Below are 22,579 nucleotides of genomic sequence, written 5' to 3' on the forward strand. Positions count from 1 at the left end.
ACACCAGAAATAGAAGTTAAAACTGGCAGGTGGGAGTGTTTCGAATGCTCAGAATTCAAAGAATCATAGTTGATTCCACCACGGCTACCATATGTGATCTTTGTTACTCGAGTCTTGACGTGGTGGTCGATGTAAGTAGTAGGAGAGCGCACTGTCAGCTACGGCTTTGTTACTAAATCTCCTTCAGCTGTGATAAAATGCCTCTTAATGAAAATGACATACACATGGTTATTGGGCCGAATAATGGTGAAGCCATCAGGCTTCAACCATTCCGAAACTTTGGTATACAGCCAGTCACTTGCGGCAAAGCCTCCGACCAAAATTACGTTTATAATTGACAGTAATATCAGACAAAAATTCCTAAGGAAGGTGCAATTCGCTCACTCCTGCGCTGCTCATGTACAGACTCGACGATACATTTGGTAGAAGGTTCGAAAAATTCTGGTTGTCTTGTTGGAACAGCGAACATGTGGTCCAATTGTGGTCAAGATCGTCCAAAAAGGTCGATTCGGCAAGGAGCTCTAAGGTAACAAGTAAATTATCATATGCTGACGACATACAACACATTCTAAAGAGGGGCGGGCATGGCGAGTCAATTCAAGATTTGGTCAAGATACAAGAAGTGAGGCCTAGTGAGGGGTTGTTTGGTCGCGATTTTGTGAGTCACGTTACTCGCAAGAAAGGCGATCATTTCTAGGAACATTGTTTCAATATCCAAGGGCGCTCCGGCATTGAAAAAAAAAAAAAGACCAGGTCGATATTTTTTCCCTTCAACTTTGGGTGGACTAACTGCATTTGAGATTGCACTCCAAATTGGCTGATTCGGCTCACGTCTTATGTCTGGGGTCCTTCTCAGTCGATATTTTTTCCCTTCAACTTTGGGTGGACTAACTGCATTTGAGATTGCACTCCAAATCGGCTGATTCAGCTCACGTCTTATGTCTGGAGGTCCTTCTCAAAAAACATTGATATCAAAGTCGAAACATTTCCACATCAAATACTCGGTTTCAGAAACATTCTCAGGTAACTAGACTGTGTAAAACAGCAACCTCCATCTGAACTTCTCAAGTAAAATCGACAGCGCACGAATCCCGTTTCAATTTTTCGGAGCCTTCACTGTCCCTGGACCCGATAACGGCGCTGAACAATGGGCACCAAGATAGTGCCGTAAACTGGTTCCGCAGCGGGCTTCACTTGCACAGACTTGCGTCCCGGACCCTCAAACGGCGTCTTCTGCAGGATGGTAGAGAGATTGATGTTCTCTGAGGCAATGAAGAATACTAAATACCCCACGTCAATGTTGGTGCCTTCCTCTAGGCAATAGGTGAATGGGTTAACCCCGCCAGAGTCGTAGCCGAGGGTGAGAGAGCTGCCACCTTGGGTGAGGGTGGGGTAGGTTTCGAATTTACCACTTGTTGGTGATTGGTAGTATGTTTCTGCAAAAGGGGGTGGGTTAACGATGTCCAGTGGTAGTAAAAATTATAAATTACGAATGCTAAAGTCAGTGTTGTCGAAGTAAAAGGCGTTGATGTAGAGATCGCGATCGCTGTTGTTAGTAATTTTATATCCGTACATCGTCTCCTCTGACACAATGATGTCAATGACACCGTCGAGCTGTAAGAGGTTGTCCCCAGTCGGCTTCAAAATTGCCTTTCCCGAAATTGAGTAATCACTTGTGCGTTTGAGGGTATTGCATTCAATGACGATGGGGGTGTCGACGAGAGCATTTTTGACCTCGCGGTTAAGATGCCAATAGAAATGAGCAGCGCCATGAAGGACCGGAATAATTTCCTGCGGGTCGTTTGCTACGGTATGAGGCATACACGTCAAGCTGTACTCTGCGAGACGCGAGTCCAGGATGTCGAACGCTATTCTGTTGTCCACAATCGAAAGGCCGAGTCTCGCCTTTTCCTTCTCTAGGACAGGCCGGATTTGCCTCTTTCCAGGATGGAACTCTTCCATCATTCTCGCCAGAGTCTCATACAATCTGGTAAGTCTTTCATCGAGTGAAGCAAACACTAGAAGATCCTCCAGTTTCCCGGCTTTCGTTTGCAAAACGCAAGAAGTTGCGGAAAGAGGGGTGATGGCAGTGCTGGATGTATGTTTCGTCAGCGTCGTGGTGAATGGGCCAATGTGAGCCGCAGAAGCAACAACAAAGACACAGAGGGAGGGTGAGTCATCGATTGTGAGACTGTCGTTGTATAGACTGAATTCAGAACCCTCTGTGACACCATGTGCAGATCCGGCTTGCATCTCATATGCTGAGCCCTTCATCTTGATAGGGAAACATACACGTCCTGTTGTAGGTGCTTTGGAGTTGAAAATGATGTGATTTTGGTTCTCCCCTTCGCACTGGGGGTTTTGGCTGTGGAAACAACATCAGTCTTGGAAATATTTCAGTTGGGTAGACTTATGATGGTATCTTGTCCATTCTCTCCAGAAGAGAGGCATACGTAAGTCTATCCGTGCCCGCCGATTTGAGAGTAGGAAGGAGGGCTTGGGTGAACGGCCCACCCTTGAGACTGTCACCCGCTTTTTCTTTTTGTGTGCATGCTGCCAAGAGGACGTGGTTGGCTAATCCGCTTCTGGTATATCCTGGTGCAGTGCTCGATCCACGGGATCCACTGGTGTGCCAGATATCACGGTCAAGGTCCTTTGGTATATGTTGTCTCAAATTTTCGCTAAGGCCTCTGACTTTACGACTTCCTCACGTCCCGGAGCCTGAATGGCAGCAGTCGAAGATGACGGTCTAAACGAGATTTGTGTCACCCATGTCAAGGGTAGGTTGAGAGAAATTTCTTACTATATTGTCCCCATGTCGATCCGCTATTCCGTTCAGTAACGCTGCGAGAGTATGGTCGGGGATTCCATGGACTTGCCTTGCAGGAATGGTGCAGTAGTCCTGTGGGATGATCATCTGTATCTGGTTGGATATGTCTCCAGAAGGCCAGCCAGTCGGAGCGTCAGTTTCGTCGCCATGTCCTGCAAAGAAAATCAAGATTGGGTCGTTCTTCTTGATACGTTTGTCAGTTTGAATTTCCAGGAACGCCTTGATGATGTCAGCGCGCTTGGCGTTCTCGTTAGTCAGAAAGCGGATATGTGAATCGGGAACTTTTAAGTCTTGAAGTAGATAGTTGCACACGTCCGTTGCATCCTTGATACACCCGTTCAGAAGATCGGCATATTTGTACTCATTAATGCCGATGACGAGAGCAAACAATGACTTCCTCGCTCTAGATCATTGTAAGTATTGTCTGACCACGGGGTGAAGTGCAAATCCTTACTGATCTGGGACAGTGATAATTGGTGGGGGCTGGGCTGGTTTCACGACGGCTGGTTTCACGACGGCTGGTTTCACGACTGGGGCTGGTTTCACGACCGGGGGCGGTTTCATGACCGGGCCACTGTTATGAAATTGATGAGAGTTGAATTAGAGTTGAATCTGACACTGTGAACTCACGTTGGCTTGGGGTGATTTACCGCTGCGGAGTTTTGAGTGACCGAGGGACGCCTATCAAGTAAACGTCGGGAATGAAATGTCTGAGCAGAACGACATGAACGTACTGTACAAGGTACCAGAATAGGTCAACATAGCTGAAGACTGAGACGTTGAAAAAGCTGAGAAACATTTGATGATCAGAGATATTTGCGTGAGAAATTTGAGATAGAAATGCACTGTGTTTTATACTATCTGGAACCGACTTGTAAAGAGGCCGAGGGGGCGTATCGGCAATGGTCATTAAGAAAAATGATCTGCCTCAGCCTGACAGCTCGCGTTTTGAGTGGGTGGTGCGACGCATGTTGGGGTACGCACTATCTCCAAAGTAGATGTGGGCACAATTCATTTCGTGAATGGCCGTTCTTCAGCGCTAATTAATTATCATCTCACACTGAGCGTCACTTGGCCAGAAATCCCTGTACTTACCTAATTTTGTGGAAGAGATATTGCTCTTGGCAGCAATGTCGCGAACATGGAGACCCTAGACAAAAACGATATTAGAACAGATAATTAGAGACGTCAATTAGGTACGAATACGAACGCTAGAGAAATAGGCCGATCGACTGAGCGCCTGCACTGAGGTCATCTGGGGTAATTACGCAAGAAGCCGGGAGAGAAGGGAGTTGGATATTCTTCCGTAGTTGATCATCCCTCAGGATCTGCGTGAGGAGTCCATTTCCGCATCTTCCATGGAGGGTCAGCAAGGGAGTGGTTGGAAGAAGGGGAATCGTACCCCAGATCTAGGAAGTCCCCAGGCGATGTGGCCAGCTCTTCCTGGGTTCTTCAGCCGAATCGACCCATTGATCCCAAAGTCGAGAAGGTACCCGTCCACAAGAGCACAAGCAGGTTGCGATCCCAATATCCTACACTGGTCCGTTAAGTATGATCCCTACAGGAGGAAGTGAACACACACCTCGAAGACATGCTTCAACGGATCCGTAACTCCCTGCCACGTACCCACCAGCCCTTTGTGTCGCTCCCTCACAACTATGTACAAATCCTGATACTAAGCCTCCCACGAGACTAAACAGTCGTGCTGGACCCGCTTCTTGTAATTCGTCATCGCACCCCATGATACAGATGGGGCGTTTCTAGGGGCTAGACAGATGTAATATAAGCGGTCGGGGTATTTGGCAAAGGGATTGCATCGATACGTAATCTGGGGCGTTCATGGGCCAAACGGATGTAGCGGAATGCAAGGTGCAATAAGGAGGGTTGGTAGTAGGGTGGTTGCCTGGTGCTACACTGCTACGATGTGGGTGACGATAAGTGTGTGTGGGTTTCCGGACTCGGAAGCATGCAGGAAACAGTCGAGTTATATTCGGATGGTGGATGTGCTGCAAGATGGCTAGGATTTTGTGCGTGGTTATTTCGATTGGAAAAAAGAAATGATGCCATCAGCGGCGTCGTTGCCCGACATCGTCCGCAGCCTACACCAAGATTAGCGTGCCCCCTTTGTGAAGCCCACATGTAGAACGGGTATACTCCAGGCAACGTACCAATTACTGAATATTCGTCATGATTCACATAGGCCTCCACAGAACACAATTGGTTCCCACGCGTCTCGTTAACGTTTATGTAACATTCAAAGTTGAACGGAGCAAATTGCTCTCTATAATTCGATGATATATATACGTTAAACTACAAAATACACCTATCATTAAATGGTCGCACTCTTGGCAAAATAACTGCGAAGCACGGAGCTTTGAACTTTTCAACACTGCGAAATATCTGGTTCAATCGCTATAAAAATTTGAGGACGACTTGTTGATTTGTCTAGATACTCAGGAGATATTTTTTGGAAGGGGCAGAAATTGAACAAATCATGAGTGGTAGGTGTAGGGGCTTTCATACTGAGGCTAATATACAACTGAAAAACTAATAATCCAACAAAAGCAGCCTTCTACTGTGGAATCTTCTTGATAGCATCCTCGAGAAGATCATCAGGCGTAACACCAAAAGTTTGAATGGCCGCTTCGAGTGACCCTCCACTCAGGTAATCTTTAACCAATGAGGTCTTGCCTATGAGTTTCACCTTCTTACTGATCGGAACGTCGTCCTCATAGTCGCCTGATAGAATGGCGGAGGCGGTGGTGCTGATGTTCTCGGAGGCTTGGACATTCCTAAATAAATGCACCCAAGCGTCATTCCTCAATAAAATTCATGAACGGCCGTCAGCTTACCGAATAATCTTCTTCTCATCAGTATACACCACTTCAATGTCATAGACTGCTTTGAGAAAAATGATATCTCCAGCTGTCCCAGCCCCGATTTCCTTGCTTTCCAAGGTAAACACTTGACCAGGCGTATATAATACGAGGGTGATGGGAGCTAACGTAAATCCAGCATGATAAGCAAAGCAGAGTATAAGTGTCAGCAAGTACCTACAGGGAGTATCGTTCAGAACACGAATTGTTGCAGCATTTGGGTCGCTGCTGCCGAAAACGCCGCGGCCTATTCTTCTGGAGTTGACGTTAGTAACCCCTTTCGATGACAATTTTAGAGGAAACATACATCCTTTGGCTTATAGATATTCGGGCACCCATTTCCTGTGATCTTGAAGTTGAAGGCGAACTTGCGGTTTAGTATTTCTTTCTGCTTTGGCCTCTATATATCGACGGAGGGGCACCAAAGCAGAACTCAAAGAGAATCTCCGGTGCCCTAAAAACGGTTATAGCCGTTTTTTTAACATTGACTATTGCAGAGCTCTTCTTTTGGGGCTCAACCCAGTTTGTACAGATGTACGCTTTGCAGAAGCGTGCCCATGAATCCGTAAATAGCTCTATCTGTAGATCTATGGGTCATTCCTTCCCAAGCTAGCATATCCTGTCAATCGCCAACGTGTTGAGGGACAACACTGAGGTTTCGAAATTTATTTCAGCATCATTGGAAATTGGGGTTGAACATTGAATTTTGCGCTCTGGTGGGCCATCTGCATCAGCTTTCTACAAATAGCCTGGTCACAAGCAAGTACTTTTTGTTATTCTATTCATGGTACCAAGCAAGGGAATCAATCCCTTGAAAATTCGGTGAGAGAATTATTGTGGCTCTGGACACCTCCTATTTTGCCAGAAAATTGTTGTTGACTTTGGGAGTCCATCACCTCGTTGTAGACCTGTTGTCGGCGCGTTGTAGGCTAACCAGAAATATTTTCTCAGATGTCCGGCGAAGCCCTGCCTGACAGCCTCGTCCCGCAACCGTGCTAGAAGGTGTTATAAGTGGTGGAGATGCGAAACAAATTCATTTTTCATTTAAAAACATGTCCCAAATTAGCGTAGCCTGTGAATCTTCAACATGTTTTAGGGGGATTGAGAACCAACACTGAAGTATTAGAAGACACTTACCCGCATCGTTCCTCAACATGTTGGCAATTGGTTGGCAGTTGGTGGGCCATGAACTTTCTAAAAATACCCAGCACACATACGAGGAAATTTGAAAAATAGTCTGCGCTCTACATATGTCGCCCTCACATGTCAGCATTCTTCGTGGTTCTGTTGTTCAGAACAAGTCTAGCGTCAAAGGACTCGGATTCAATCCCTCTAAAGTGCGATGGGATTTTCCTTGTGCTTCTGAGAATTTTTGGCCCACTTCGGCAGAACATCGTCCGAGTCGGAAACTTGTATACTCATCACCTCGTTGTAGACATGCTGTAGACTACCTAATGGCGCCTACTTATTCGGATATCCTACAGAAGACTGATGACCTTGCTTTGCACCCGTACAGATTCGAGGAAGATACGACCCCAACCGTAATGTGTAAGGCTTGGTGGCGGAATTAAAACCCGCCCGTTCATGCAAGTGACTCCGGCACAAATTTGCCATCTGAATCGGCATCTTGCACCCTCATCTGAAATGAAGGTAAGGTTCAAGTTTTGGGTGCGGCGGACTTGCTTTATGCGGCGCCTATAACCTATGAAGTATATTACAAGGATAGGTCCTTTGCTGAGAGACTTGTCTACATGGCGAGCAATCCGTCCCTCGGTTTTACTGATGTATTTTCTGTAAAACAAGTTGGGATTGACATCGGGAGTGTATAGAGCAATGGTCTCAATCACAATTATCAGACAAGGACAGGTCATTTGCTGAAAGATGTCTGTACGTCAGTGTCAGGGGCGAGCTACTATTTCCTCATCTGCACGAATCAAGCTAGTGCACATATAGTAGAGGGATCGACGATCGATCAACTACGGAAGAATACTGAATTTCCTTTCCTCACGGCTTCTTGCGTAATTACCCCAGATGACCTCAGTGCAGGCGCTCAGAGAAATGATCTCGATTCTCGATCCGTCTATTTATATTAGCTTACTCTTACAGTCATCCACCAGCCAATGAGACGCCACCATCATTTGAGACACTTTTGCCTACCTAATATCTCACTCAATACTACACCAATTTTTACAAAACAAATTTTAACATGTAGTAAAAGCTCATATCTACCACTCTACGAAGTTTGGATGCAGTCAAGGCAATATTGACAGTGCTGTGGAGTTTTCAAAATGGACTGTTTTTCGGAAGTAGCCGAAATACAGTCACACCACTCATTGAGACACCCATAATATTGGTTTTTCTTCATGAAAAGTTGCTCAAACATTCTGAAACTTGGCACAGTTATAAAAGGGTATTTATCTCAGAGTTTCATGTAGTTTTTGGAGTGAAAGGTTGTGCTTAAATTTGTTGAAGCGAATTTTTCAATTTCGGTGTCTCATTAGCTGGTGGATGACTGTATATTATTATTAAGGAAATGCCTGGCTTTCGTGGGCGCATGTTTGGCTAGCCCTTCGGCGCTTAGGCTCTCTGCTCTTTTGTTGTAATCCTCCACCTAAGACCAACGTGCTTGGCCTCTCATGTCATATGGCCACTAAATAATTAATCACTCTTTCGGCACCTACACACTCTCTGCTCTTTTGTTGTTCTCCGGCTTTCATGTGTACATGTTTGGCTCCTGTCCATTTTCTGTGCTCAAGCTGCCGAAGTGAAGCGAGGCATGTCTTGTGTAAAATGATGATTATTAGCGCTGAAGAAAGGCCATTCACGAAATGAAATGTGCCTGCATCTACTTGGGAGATAGAGCATACCACAACATGCTCCGCACCACCCACTCAAAACGCGAACTATGTCAGGCTGAGTGCCAACTGAGTGCAGATCATTTTTCTTAATAAGATGAGAAAGTATTGCCGATATGCCCCATTGGCCTCTTTACACGTCGATTCCAGATATCACTTGAGACAGCGACGAATATGTAGGGCTACATATGTATAAACATATGCTCTCAAAACTGCGGGATACGCTGTAATCTCTTTTGTTCTGATATATTTGCTCTCAATTTCTAAGTTTGGTGATGGAATTTTACATCCATCATATGCATAAAACAAACTTACAATAAAAAAAGGATCAGATCCACACACTGGACACATGACAAGATAATTTGTGTTGGAATATGCTAAAAATATCTTTTGAAAGTTTCTTATTTTTTCCCTCTTTTCTAGCAAGAAATATGTAATACATCTTCAAAGATTGTTTTTGATGAACAAAGGTCAAATATTGATAAGATATGTTAAAAACATGTTGAATCCATTGAGATAGATCTTTAGACAATTCAAATTGACCCTATATCTTTCAAGTAAGTTTCTATATGTTTTTAACATGTTTCATAAGTATTTGGTCTTCATTCATTGAAAACAATCTTTGTAGATGTATTACATCTTTCTTACCAGAAAACAGAAAAAAAATAAGGAACTTTCAAAAGATATTGTTAGAGTATATCAGCACAAATTATCTTGACATGTGTCCAGTGACAAAATGAACAATTAAATATGATCTGAATTCATATTCAGAATATGCTAAAATCTTGGCCCAGGAAGTTCAGCATTTTCTAAATATGAGTTTAGATCATATTTATTCATTCATTTTTTGGATCTGATCCCTTTTTTTATTGTAAGTTTGTTTTATGCATATGATGGATGTACAATTCCATCACCAAACTTAGAAATTGAGAGCAAATATGTTGGGGGAACACTGGTTTTGGTCTATTCTGCAGTATAAAACACAGCGTTTTTCTATCTCAAATTTCTCATGCAAATATCTCTGATCATCATATGTTTTTCAGCTTTTTCAACGACCCCGATATATGGTACGATACTCATTCCTATCGTCCAACGCCGGTAGTGAGGTCGGAGGTCAATCAAGTGCAGGAGGGTTACGTGTGAGATGGTTCTGGAGGTTGGTTACTTTTGGGTATACTTGAACGCTTTCTCTTCAGGACTCGACGCAAGTGTAGCCTGTACATATGCTCAACTACTTGTGAAGCTCTGAATATATATGCTCTACACAAGGACCCCGGACCTCGCCGTCTTTCTGTAAATCCTCTTCCCTTTTTCAGGTAACGGGAATCTTATCATATCCGTTTGGCACGAGTGCAGCTGAAAACACATTCGAGATCGTTGGAAGTAGCTGACAGGTACATGAGTAAGCTCACAGTCTGTGTTCAACAAATGATTTACATACCAGGAATAGAAAGAAGAGAGCGATGGAGGGCCGTGGGGGACGATAGTGAATGTTGTGAATATACTTAGTATGCGCGAGTCGTTCCAAAGTCGTTCACAGTCCAACGTCTTTGCTGAAGAACACAACTTTATACTTATAAGTGACCCTCCATAGGCAGCAACAAGGTATACAGCAAAGTATACTCTACAATCACATATATCAGTCACTATGTCACGTACCAAACGTAGTAGCTGGACATGACAATGACTTGTAATGAACAGGCCAGCCGGTCCCGGCTGGACTTTCCAAAACATCCCTTTACCAACGGACCAGCCAGATGCATACAAATGGCTTGCGGGCACGGCGTCTCTTGCCGCGGCAGCTACCTACGGCAGCCTTCTGGGTGTCCCGTCGGCATCACACCATAGTTCCCCAATCTTTACTAGAACAACTGTAATACTGTTACCTGCTTTGATGTTGTACTGTTTGCTTCTATCAGTAGTAGCTAATTGTAAACCTCTGCCCTAAGCTACTTGCTCTACCACACAGCTGCTGGTCAGCAAAGCATGCTGTATATACCCCAACCTGCTCTAATGGTAAATTACCTGTGTCCATAATATTAATCAATGACATCTATTGAAATTGAATATGTCAACTCTGGTTAAGCATTTGATTGACTCCAATGGGGCGGTTATTTCAACTCCCACGGGGCATTTGATTCACTCCAGCAGAGAATTTACAGCTGAGTATGTCAACCACCATGGGCATTTAAATTTGACTATTTTGACTCCATGAAGAATTTGATTGACTTGAGGGGTTATTATGTTTAATTGTAAATGCATTGCCAGAGTTGACATACTCAATTTCAAATGCCCTGGAGGAGTGAACCCAATGCCCCATGGGAGTCAACATATTTGATTTAAAATACCCTGTCAGAGTAAATAAAATGCCCTGTCGGAGTAAACTACATGTGCCGCGGGGGTCAACATATTTGACTCTAAATTTCATGACAGAGTGAATAAAATGCCCTGTCGGAGTGCCCTGTGAGAGAACATATTTAATTTTATATGCCCTGACAGCATGAATAAAATGCCCTGTCGGAGTGAATTAAATGGCCGCGGGGTCAACATATTTGATTTTAAATTCGCCGACGGGGTCAATAAAATGCCCCGTCGGAGTGAATAAACTGCCCCGTGGGAGTTAACATATTTAATTTTAAAAGCCCCGACGGCGTAAATAAAATGCCCCGTCGGGGTGAATTAAATCGCCGCGGGGTCAAAATATTTGATTTTAAATTCGCCGACGGGGTCAATAAAATGCTCCGTCGGAGTGAATAAACTGCCCTGCAGAAGTTAACATATTTAATTTTAAATGCCTCAATGGAGTGAATTAAATACCCCATGAAAGTCAATCAACTGTCTCCCACCCAATTCAAATTTTATATTCCCCATATCAGAGTGTATTGAATGCTTTGCAGGAGTCAACATATTTAATTTTACATGCCCTGACGGAGTCAATGAAATGCCCCGCCGGAGTTGTGGGGGAAAAAAATGAGCTGTACTGTTATAGCTTCTCAATACATCTTTCCAGCATACTATAACTGTTGTAAAATAGGTTCAAGTTTACTTTGGAAAAGAATTTTGGTGCATGGTGGAGAAATGAGGTTGAATGCATGAAATATCTCGCAACATGATATTGTTGACTTTTCTGTATACTTTGCTACCAAATCTCAACATCTGAGCCTTTCTTATACATAGTTAACATATGGCAGAATATATATCCCCTGCTCCGAAGCAGTTTTCTGATGGTTTGGGGGAGCTGGAGCTTGAAAGGGTGAAAATATGACTCTAAACATGAAACCACATTCTTTCTTATTTCCTTTCACTATCTAAATCTTGTTGAAATGCTCCCATACTTTCCCCAAATATAGCCTACATACTTTAGAATCAATTCAGATAGGTGGGGGAAGCAGTTGTGAGGGAAGAAAAAAAAATATAACTTGATGTATGCAAAATGGCATGTTGTGCAACTGGTTTGTATAAAAATTCATGCACCAAATAGCTCTTTCCGAGGTCTATTCACAAAAACTTCTTCAATCACTGAGAAAACTATTCCAAATTATTCTATTCCTTTCTGGGATCCCCCCAATGTCTTTGTTTTGTTGGCGCGTTGCATCGCCAATGAGCGCGGCGCAGTGCATAGTTTCAGATGGTGTGTGAATAATGTGCTCCTTCCATATTAGGTTGCCGCTGGCCCATATTTGGTAAGGCGGGCTGCCAGAGTTGTTCTACTTCTAAAAACTAAATGGTGCACACCTCAACTATCTGACCTCCAATTCAGTGGATCTTTCTTTTGTATTATGAGGATTTGTCATGGCTACTAGCAGGACCTTTCATCGATATTGTGCGTTGATTTCTTGACAATATATTTCTTGTTTCTGCAAATCATATATTCCAAGCCATTGCATGTTTCAGTTCACATGGATGGATGATCTGGGCACCAGCTTAAAAATGCTGTAGTGGATTGACTCCTCTATCTTGAATAAATGCTTCGCCAGAGCTGACATATTGAATTTTGAATGCCCCATCGGAGTCAATCAAATGCCCCGCGGGAGTCAACATTTTGAATTCTCAATTCCCTGTCAGTGTCAATCAAATGCTCTGCCACAGTCAATAAAGTGCTCTGCTAACTTGATGTATTCAAGATCATGCCACAGATGTCCATATTGTGGAGGTCATGTTTTCAATTTCAATGTCAAACACCCTGATGGGGCCATTGCCGACAATGCCTTCAATCTCAACCTCAAACACCCCGACGGCAACATCCTCCGTGGTGCTTTCAATTTTAATGACAAACACCCTGACGGAGACATCCCCCGCAGCACCTTCAATTTCAATGTCAAACACCCCGACGGAGACATCCCCTGCGGCGCCTTCAATCTCAACCTCAAACACCCCGACGGAGACATCCCCCGCAGCACCTTCAATCTCAACCTCAAACACCCCGACGGCGACATCCTCCGCGGTGCTTTCAATCTCAATGACAAACACCCCGACGGAGACATCCCCCGCAGCACCTTCAATTTCAATGTCAAACACCCCGACGGAGACATCCCCCGCAGCACCTTCAATTTCAATGTCAAACACCCCGACGGCGACATCCCCCGCGGCGCTTTCAATCTCAACCTCAAACACCCTGACGGTGACATCCCCCGCGGCACCTTCAATTTCAATGTCAAACACCCTGATGGTGACATCCCCCGCGGCACCTTCAATCTCAACCTCAAACACCCTGACGGCAACATCCTTCGCAGTGCTTTCAATTTTAATGACAAACACCCTGACAGAGACATCCCCCGCGGCACCTTCAATTTCAATGTCAAACACCCCGACGGAGACATCCCCCGCAGCACCTTCAATCTCAACCTCAAACACCCCGACGGCGACATCCTCCGCGGCGCTTTCAATCTCAACCTCAAACACCCTGACGGTGACATCCCCCGCGGCACCTTCAATTTCAATGTCAAACACCCTGATGGTGACATCCCCCGCGGCACCTTCAATCTCAACCTCAAACACCCTGACGGCAACATCCTTCGCAGTGCTTTCAATTTTAATGACAAACACCCTGACAGAGACATCCCCCGCGGCACCTTCAATTTCAATGTCAAACACCCCGATGGAGACATCCCCTGCAGTGCCTTCAATCTCAACCTCAAACACCCCGACGGCGACATCCTCTGCGGCACTTTCAATCTCAACCTCAAACACCCCAACGGAAACATCCCCTGTGGCACCTTCAATCTCAATGTCAAACACCCTGACGGAGACATCCCCAACAGAACCATCAATTCCAGTTTGACACCCCAATGGAGCCACAAATGAGTAGACAAGGTGTGAGTAGCTAAATGAAAAGCTTTCATTTCTTAACTACAAGGTGAGTGTTTCCCTAATTCAGTTTTTGGTTGATATGGAGACTATCTTGCAGGAGTTGGATGAGATAAAGATTAAGATACATTATGCTACAGATCTAGATGGATGTAAGTAAGGGGAGAGAGGCCCCAGTTAAATTTTTTTGTAGTTCCATCAGGATGGGCTGAGAGCCCGTCGGGACGTGGTCAGAGCCCGTTGGTTGAAAAAGTGGTTCTGCCGCGGGAGCGTAAACCCTGCCAGGGTCAGAAACCGGCCGCTTTGTTGCCAATGGAACAATGGCAATCAAACCGGCCGCCCCGGCTGACCCGTTCACTACGACTGATTGTCACGTCCAGCTGTTCCATTGTTATTGGACCCATGTGACTGAACTAACTACATCAGGAAAATCACACAGGTGTGGCGGGCCATGAAGGCGTGGCCAAATGTGGCCAGCGTGATTGATCTGGCGCCACTGTGTCACAACTTTGATTTTGGGGTAAATTCAACCACGCATGCCACAATGATCATCCGTGCCCACATCCTGGGGTAAATTGAGCCACGCGTGTCACGATGATCATCCGCGCCACATTCAAAGATGTAGAGTAATGATAAATGAGACTACTACGTAGTACTGAACTTGTAGTTAAGAAAATGAGACTACAAAACTTGAAGTGTACGACTCAAATACTAGTACTAAAAACAAATCTCATTTGCATGGTGGTCTGCATACTTGTTCACATAGAAGGCTTCGAAGACATCGAGGGACCAGGTGTGTGAAAAATGAGGAGGAAGGTATTGGCGGCCGAAGACGGGGATGAGATGTGCGGCGCGGAGGACAGAGTCCAAATGGATCACAGTGGTCAGACGTTCTCCGTTACGTGTGCACTCCGGAGCGACATTCCACATCCCTGTGATCTTGTCTGGAGAGCGGCCGACCTTCTTGAACCATTCGACGAGGGCACAGGGGTAGGTAGTGTCGTTGTATGTGAAAGAGAAAAGGAGGAGTACGCGCACGGCGCTCATTCCCCGAAATCCCGGTTTTGATTCATCCTCAACGACGAAAGTGCAGTCATGACGTTTTCCTATACCTCTCCAGGAGGGCGTCGAACGGATGCGTTCCCGGTGCATTCCACGGACTCCAGATGGATCGCTAGGCGCGTAGAATGTGGCGGTTGCGGAGGGGAACACGGAGATGGGAGAGGTGATGGTGGGTTCAACATCGACATATCCCTCTTCATCTGGGGTGAGCTGGTCGGCAAGGAAGTAATGGGCGAGTTGATAGAGGGAAGGGATTCCAATGTGAGTGGCGAGGTCCTTGAGATTACGGGGATATGAGCGTTCTTTAACCACTTCGTAAGCTCATGTGATACAGTGCTCAGAATGGAGTAATGACTCACCTCTTGTCCGGGCGAGAACAACATTGCCCATTACCCGCTCAACATCAACTGGCTCCCCATCCTCACCCTCATCCTTATCGCGTTGAGGTGGAGGACGTTCCGGAGGCAGCATTTTTCGACTGATGAAGTCGGCCTTCGTCGCGGCAAGCTTGTCAAGCCGTTGGTTGGTAAGTAACATTTGACCAAGCGCTTCGAATCGACTTGACCGACGCCATGGCTTCTTGACTGCAGTAATATGCCGTGACTCTGTGATAGAAGAGCAAATGCCGTTGAGCGCGCCGAAGTCTTCAATGTTGCGACGGAAATGGGATAGCGCATGTTGACGAGGAAGATTGAACCCATTTTCTTCGCGGACTCCTGTTGTGCGAAAAATGTTCCTGTGGAGATGAAATCGTGCTAGAGCAGCATCAAGGTCATTGAGTGTCGTTTGGTCGAAGTCAGAACGGCGGGCGATGTAACAGAAATCGAGGAAGGTGCCGAGACACATGACCATTTCATCAGGGACAAACCCCACAATGGCGGGTAGGTACACCTTCATCAGTGCCTTGGAATCGTCGCCAGTCCACTGTTTGAAACGTCGACCCTGTTTAAATCTGCATAGACCCGGAAACAAGGGCGTGGCAGCAATTCTACTCAAGCCACGTCAGATTATGAAGGGAAAGCACATTTGTTAAGGCACAACTTACTGGCAGTCAATCTCATCCAATATCTTGTCTGCCCCCGTTCGGCCATGCTCGAGATCCAGGTATTCCCCAACCCATGTAACCAGGTGGTCCTTGAATGTTCCTTTGATTACTTGGTGAAGGAGATCCGCTGAGATCAACTCATGGATGTCCGCGCGAGGGAAGTCGCACGTAAAGGGCTGAAGTGACATGAGTACACTGGCACGTCTTGTCAAATGTATGAGATTCTTACCACAACGTCTTCATCAATCCCAAATTCATCCCATAGTTGTGTTCCGCTGAATTGCTCGAGCAAAGTTTCTGTAAGGTCATGGCGCTGTGGACCACTTGGTGGGTCCAGCTTATTACATAGTGATGTGCATCTAATAAGGAGTCAATAATAAAAACATTGGTAAGGTGTATTATGCATACCTGGGACACCAGCCCTGAACAATCCCTGTAAGCATAACCTGTTCAGGGTAGTCGGCGATGAAGGGACCAAGATCGTAGATAACTCGACGAAAGTGCCCATCAGGGCAGCGGCGAACAACTGGCTTCGTCATCGCTGCCTTGAGCAGCAAAAGAATTGCTGAAATGGATGTGTGAAATAGTTGACGCTTGAACTTGCGGAATTCAGGATCACTGTCGTATTTGCGATCACCTGGTTTCAATCAGTATATTAGAAGAGGGAACTGATCATGAAGGAGCACTTACTTTTAGGAATGGCAAAAAAACCGATTGGAATGACGCCCTGTCGATGCCCACGATGAGCAACGTTGTGTAGGTTGCCAGGAGAGAGATAGAACGGGTGGTATTCCACATCGCCCGTTGCGACCGAGACTGTAGTCTTGTCGCTGCCAAGGATTCCTGCGACGTACATGGCCCCCTTGGTTGTGGGGTCATCATTGAAAATCCGATCCTATTAGTGCAACAGTTAGTATGAGTATCTGAATAACAAAGGGAAAAAAAAACTTACACATTGCCGCCAAGCAAAATTGGCTGACATGAAATCGCTCCACCTTCGTTTCCCATTCGCATCAACTTCCACGTAAGGCGCTGTGTCGAATTCCCCATCGAAGTCAGGGTTGGCAAGCATGTTGCTGAGGACAACATCAGAATCGCGGAACCATATCTCATATTCTTTCTTCTTCCAACTGGGTGCTGTAGAAGGGAGGTCGTCCGGGACCGTCGTTTTCATGCATTTCCACGGCGCATCTCCCTCAGACGATGCATCAATCATGTCGTAGATTTCTTTGTAGCTCGCAAAAGGACCGGTATGCCCGTGCTTCATCGATTGCCATGCCCAAAGCTCCAGCAAATAGTTTATATTAGTCTGGGACATCTCGTCGATTCGAAAAAGGAAGTCGGCGGTCTTGAATTGGATGTCGTCCTCGTAAGGAGACCAGTCCTCCGGGTCAGCAGTGGTGTGGGGAGGTGGTGGAGTCCCCTCAGGCAACGTGTTCCCATGCTCATCGCAAGGTTCACCTTTAGGAATTATTAGTTTTTGGTTTGTTGTTGTAGTTGTTCACTCACCATTCAAAAACGGATGGTATTGTTTCGACGCACGACGATGGAGAGGAGGGGGGCTACCACTAGGTGCTCTCGAGTCTCTTGAATCATCTGGTAACATCGAAAAGTCGTCTTGGGGACTACCGCTTGGTCCAGAAGGTGGTACGACGGCACGGACTGCGTTAGCGTCTCGGTGGAATGTGTTGAAGTGATATGTTTGGCCATGAACGCTGCGAAAGGTTTGGGGGCAGCCAGCCAATCTGCATGGATAGCAAAGGCCAAAGGACGACTTCTTTGCCTGTTTTCAAGGCATGGATTGGTGCTGAGACAGGAGGTATTGGAAAATTTAGGACTTACGAGGATGAACCGGAAACCGGCTAAATGTTTAACATCAGCCGTGTTGCCTTTCCAACCAGCACGCCATCCAAACCCCCTGCCCTGTTCCTTGCTCTTCCACTTGCCTCCTACGATGTCCGCACCTGAGGAGCCTGAGGTTCTTCCAAAGCGACGTATCACTGCTGATGGCGAGTTAGGCCAGCTACACAACAAATACTCTCGCAAACGACGACGTACCAAAGAAGAAATCGCAGCCGATAATGCCCGAGAAGCAGAAGAAAAGGCAGAAAAGGACCATCAGGCAGCTAAAGCCCATGCGCAACGATTGCGCATCGCCGCTAAAAAGGAAGACGAAATTCAGCGACGAGAAGACCAGATCAGGGCAAATTCTACACGCCCCAACCTTGTGACGATGGCTACTCACCGAAAATATCATGCCAGAGCCGCAGAAGAAGCAGGTATGGCTCTGCTTTTTGACCAAGCGTGACATTGAATCTGGGCTACTACAGAAATGGACATGGATGAGTTAGCGGGTCAAGCTGACGATTTGGAGGGTGCACTTACTGACGACTTTGTCCAATTACCGCCTTTGTCAACCAGGGGAACAGACTCTGAACCCGACTTGACCTTGAGTAACGAGGGATTAGAGGGGGAAGAGAGTGGAAGTGATGGTGAGTACAAACCTGCACATGAAGAAGGGGGCACGAAGGACGCAGGGCGAAAGGAGTCCAAGTTCGCGGAGGTGGAAGAAGATGAAGACGAGGGCAAACTCTTTCAAGAGTTCCTCGCTCTGCGTAGGAAAGGGGAGAAGAAGAAGAAGGCTGCTGTAAAGGTGTGTGAGTGTTGCCTTGATCGTTCTAATTATAAATTTACTCACATCAAAGACAGAAACCTGAACGGGGCGCTCTTCGTGCACAAATCAAACAGCTGAGGGACGAGCCCACCCCTGCCCCGCTAAGTGCAAAACGGAAGACTCTGGCCATCGACGTTGATGAAAGGTGAGACTTACCAGGATTATGCACTGGTTTCTACTAATGCGCCACCTAGTCCAAAAAAAGGGAAGCGCTCAAAGCCCGCAGAGATGGGCGGCCTCAAGTCTAACTGGAAGAAACTCGTCAGCGTTGATAAGCGTCCCCCGCTGCCCAACAAACGTGAATCTTCACCCGACGTAACTGAAGATTTGGACAACGAACTCAAGGGTGAGTTTGCGCAGGACGAGACCGACACTAACCTCGCATCTGCTCGCAAATCGAAGACCATGGAGGCTGCTGTGAAGAAAACTCTCTCAATGGGGACTGCTAAGGTATGCTGTCACCTGTCTATCAGACCTCCCTACACTAACAACGCGGTTCGTCAAAGATGGGGATCACCCTGCAAGCCAAGGTGGAGCCCATGGACACTTCACTTCCAGTCAAAAGTGAAAAACAACTAAAATCGACTTATGTGAACGGCGACCTTCCCTTCGAAAACCATCGCCGTGACCTCAAGGACTGGCAGCACAAGTTCATCCCCGGGTTGTGCGACTGGGCAGGGACCATCGATCAACCCTTCACGGCCAATGCTCACCCTGATTTCGCTAACGTTGTCGGAAGACTTTGGGCTAGCTACTTTCCCACTACAGGGGTGGCTACTGATGCTGTCCATTTTATGGTGCACTTTTCTACTCTCGCGACCTTCAACTTCATTGCTGACTTCTTTTGTATACATCTTAATCAGGTGTGGTCCGCACTGAAGAATTGGAGGAGCGATATTGGCAAGCGTGTGCTTGCATACCTCAAGAACCTTTTCACAAATAAGCCGTTCAACAACGATGCAGTCAAAATTCAAGAATACGTGGCCGCTAATCTACTCAAAGTAACCTTTATATACCATGATCAAAAGGTGCGCTCTCGTCTTCAACCACTTCCGATACTGATAAGGTTTAGAATATGACAGGAGCGTATCGCTCTGACATTGTTCTAGACGCGTTCGCTTCCCATCTTCGATATGTCATGCAGATCGCCTCAACCCATGGAGATCAAACGGGTGCGATGTCTGTCTGTGTTGCAGCGGTCTGACTTATTTCTTCTATTTTCCGTGATCCTACTGACATATGCACATTCAGGTGGAACGCGGCTTGACACTGTGGAAGAACGGAAAGGAACCATCAGCCACTGATGCCACCAAGAAGAATTTCGTCGTCAACCCCTGGGCTGAACACGCATTCGGATATCTTCCGAAGATCAAGGAGCTGTCAGCGAAGAAGTGGGAAGCAATTGTTCGACTGGCCGCCCCCTTCATCAAGAGCCCAGACCTCATCGATCTTACAGAGGAGAGCCTCGTCAAGAATGACATGCGGGCGGATATTCAGCTCTCCCCTGATGAAGATTCAGAGGATGATTGATGTGTGAGCTCCTTTTGTATGTATTCTTAATCATTCTTATTGATTCATTAGGCCGTCAAAGTAGCTACTACATCAGTATTACACGTTGTTTCTGTAGTGGCACGCTAATAAATAATTGTGTGCTCTTTTTTGGCTTTTTGTGGGCAGCGTGGTCCGATAATCCAAAACTTAAGATTGTGGCCCCACAATGAAATTATGGTAAGTTTGTGGGGCCACAAACGATCGTGGCGGGTCAGCCGCCACCGCAAGTATAATGTCCCCACTCTTGTTTGTGGGAGTGTGGTTTGCATGAGACGTGTGGTGCCACACGTGCCACACGTGATGCGATTTTCCTGATGTACTACAATGCATAATGAAAAAGACGCGCTTAGCGAATGGTATGGCCCGTATGGTGAGAGTGGGATTCGAACCCACGCCTTGTGAACCAGACGTTGCTGCACAGGCCAGTCTGGCGCCTTGGACCGCTCAACACGCGTCCTTCACAAATTCCTTTCTACTCCCATCCTACACATCCATCAAAACGCAAGTACCACCCACTCATCGATCATCCTTAAACAACGCCCCCCACCCCCTCCCAAATCCTATACCGCCTAACCCCCTCACCAACCCACGGCACCTCCTCCTCCCAATGCGTAATCACCACCACCGCCTGTCCCTCTCCAACACCACCCTCAGTGGTCAAGTACTTCCGTACAGCACAAATCATACCCTCGTCCATCCCACTCCATACCTCGTCGAGAAGCACCAACGGAGGTCGTGATACCAATGCACGCATGAGGAGTACGATCCGCTGTTCCCCAGGGGAGAGGGCCGTAAACCTACGCGTTGCGAATTCTCTTTCCGTCTCCGGAGTTCCTGCCGTAGACCAGGCTCGTGGGCCAAGTGCAGCTAGGACCTCCCAGCACCGACTAATTCGCCACTTTTCCACTTCTCTTCTCCTCTCTTCTTTCTCCACTTCACTCGGTTCGCCAACCTCAAACCCCAGTTCCTCGTCAGCCACACGCACTTCGCCGACCCTCTCACTCCCTTTGAGGGGTACGAACCCCCCTCCGAAACCTGTAACGACGGCTTCCCAGACCGTCATACCGGGATGACGACGTGGAAATGCATCGAATAGTTCTGGGGACACGACGCCGATGAGCGTGCGTAGGTGTGCGGTGGGTGTGCGTTTTCGTGGGTTGAGGTGGTGGGTTCGGTAGGGGTGAGTTGTGGAAGGAGACGATGATGAGGCGGGGGATAGGGAGGGTAGGTGGAGGTGTGCTTGCGTATACGATTGCGGGTGGTCGCCCGTTAACAGGGAAAGAAGTGTCGTTTTTCCTGAGCCTGTAATGGATGGGATTAGTTAGGTGGACGTGAAGATAGAAAGGAATGTGAATGTATGCGCGAAAAGGCGCGTATGCTGGGGTAATGGATGAGTATGAGGGAGGTTCAAGTAGAAATTGAAAAGAAGAAAGGGAGAGAAAACTTGAAAAGAGCGTGGTGAAATTCTTGGGGAAATGATGAACCAGCAAGCAGAACGACGCCAGCGAACCACGATCCCAAAAGCAAGAAGGCCCCACAGGAAACACCCACCATTCGACCCTTGTAAATGCCACCTTTCGCCTTCACGAATCTGCCACGTAATATCTTTAAGAACCTATGAGTCATCGCATCATCAGTACGTGGATCAACTCGCGGAAAGGAAGAAGTCCTTCAAGAACGGCGAGGAAAGAAACGAATACGAAAGAAAGGAAACACAACGCGTGAAAAGGAACGATAGCACGCAAAAGAAAGGCAATAGCGCGAGAAGATGAAAAACTTCACGGGAAAGATAAAGGAAAAGAAAGAAAATGCGCAAAAGAAAACTTGCTCACAGTCCTATTCCCATACTTCACCCCAACACCCTTTAAATCAACCACCAACTCCCCCTCTTCCACTCTCTCCTTCGATTCGTCCCTGCCCTCCTTCCCCTTCTCCTCCGCCCTCTGGAGACCACGCCACCTCTCCCTCGTCATTGGGATAACGCCCCCCTCCCCAACATCCAACACGTGCGTAACCCACCCCGGCAACTCCTCCTGTGCGCGCATCCCGATGATGATACGTGGAGAGCGGGAGGCGTGGAGGTCTTGTAGGAGGGCGAGGAGGTGTGTGCGGGAGGTTGGGTCTAGGCCGGCTGAACAAAGGAAGGGGGGTTAGTATGGTTTAAAGTGTAGAAGGTGAACAAAGACATGCAAGGACTCACTCAACGGTTCATCCAACAAAAGCACCTCGGGGGCTTTCATAACAGCCCTAACAATCCTCGCTCTCCTCGTCTGTCCATTACTCAGCGCGATGAGCGGTAAATTCAATAGATCCTTTAACCCGAGTTTATCTACCAATTCTTCGACCTTTCCTCCCTCCCCATCCAGACTATCCCGTAAC

At 46.8% G+C, this 22,579-nt stretch overlaps 5 protein-coding genes across 5 annotated transcripts; 1 reads left to right on the forward strand and 4 right to left on the reverse strand.

Moving 5' to 3' along the window:
• Positions 1 to 1,113: 1,113 nt before the first annotated feature.
• LACBIDRAFT_327608 (uncharacterized protein) lies at positions 1,114 to 6,045 on the reverse strand (the record flags this gene model as incomplete). The annotated part of the gene is made up of 18 exons (XM_001881610.1): positions 1,114 to 1,436; positions 1,491 to 2,365; positions 2,454 to 2,624; positions 2,712 to 2,749; positions 2,804 to 3,233; positions 3,285 to 3,404; positions 3,461 to 3,511; positions 3,565 to 3,618; positions 3,815 to 3,869; positions 3,926 to 3,980; positions 4,233 to 4,362; positions 4,457 to 4,590; positions 4,654 to 4,739; positions 4,999 to 5,111; positions 5,407 to 5,622; positions 5,683 to 5,830; positions 5,888 to 5,961; positions 6,014 to 6,045. The coding sequence occupies 18 exons, from the start codon at positions 6,043 to 6,045 to the stop codon at positions 1,114 to 1,116; spliced, it is 3,105 nt and encodes a 1,034-aa protein (XP_001881645.1).
• Positions 6,046 to 6,509: 464 nt separating this feature from the next.
• On the reverse strand, positions 6,510 to 7,577 carry LACBIDRAFT_327609 (uncharacterized protein; the record flags this gene model as incomplete). The annotated part of the gene is made up of 6 exons (XM_001881611.1): positions 6,510 to 6,614; positions 6,641 to 6,701; positions 6,844 to 6,900; positions 6,970 to 6,990; positions 7,088 to 7,146; positions 7,221 to 7,577. The coding sequence occupies 6 exons, from the start codon at positions 7,575 to 7,577 to the stop codon at positions 6,510 to 6,512; spliced, it is 660 nt and encodes a 219-aa protein (XP_001881646.1).
• A 5,138-nt stretch (positions 7,578 to 12,715) lies between these two features.
• Positions 12,716 to 13,573, reverse strand: LACBIDRAFT_235562 (uncharacterized protein; the record flags this gene model as incomplete). The annotated part of the gene is made up of 1 exon (XM_001881612.1): positions 12,716 to 13,573. One exon carries the CDS (start codon positions 13,571 to 13,573, stop codon positions 12,716 to 12,718), a length of 858 nt encoding a protein of 285 aa, XP_001881647.1.
• Positions 13,574 to 18,307: 4,734 nt separating this feature from the next.
• LACBIDRAFT_327611 (uncharacterized protein) lies at positions 18,308 to 20,179 on the forward strand (the record flags this gene model as incomplete). The annotated part of the gene is made up of 6 exons (XM_001881443.1): positions 18,308 to 18,628; positions 18,685 to 18,794; positions 18,844 to 19,099; positions 19,156 to 19,677; positions 19,759 to 19,821; positions 19,901 to 20,179. The coding sequence occupies 6 exons, from the start codon at positions 18,308 to 18,310 to the stop codon at positions 20,177 to 20,179; spliced, it is 1,551 nt and encodes a 516-aa protein (XP_001881478.1).
• Positions 20,180 to 20,672: 493 nt separating this feature from the next.
• On the reverse strand, positions 20,673 to 22,440 carry LACBIDRAFT_327612 (uncharacterized protein; the record flags this gene model as incomplete). The annotated part of the gene is made up of 5 exons (XM_001881613.1): positions 20,673 to 20,683; positions 20,783 to 21,502; positions 21,752 to 21,815; positions 22,033 to 22,331; positions 22,401 to 22,440. The coding sequence occupies 5 exons, from the start codon at positions 22,438 to 22,440 to the stop codon at positions 20,673 to 20,675; spliced, it is 1,134 nt and encodes a 377-aa protein (XP_001881648.1).
• Positions 22,441 to 22,579: the final 139 nt, after the last annotated feature.

The sequence above is a fragment of the Laccaria bicolor genome, genomic scaffold (genome assembly GCF_000143565.1).
Source record: "Laccaria bicolor S238N-H82 LACBIscaffold_13 genomic scaffold, whole genome shotgun sequence".
Lineage (NCBI taxonomy): Eukaryota > Fungi > Basidiomycota > Agaricomycetes > Agaricales > Hydnangiaceae > Laccaria > Laccaria bicolor.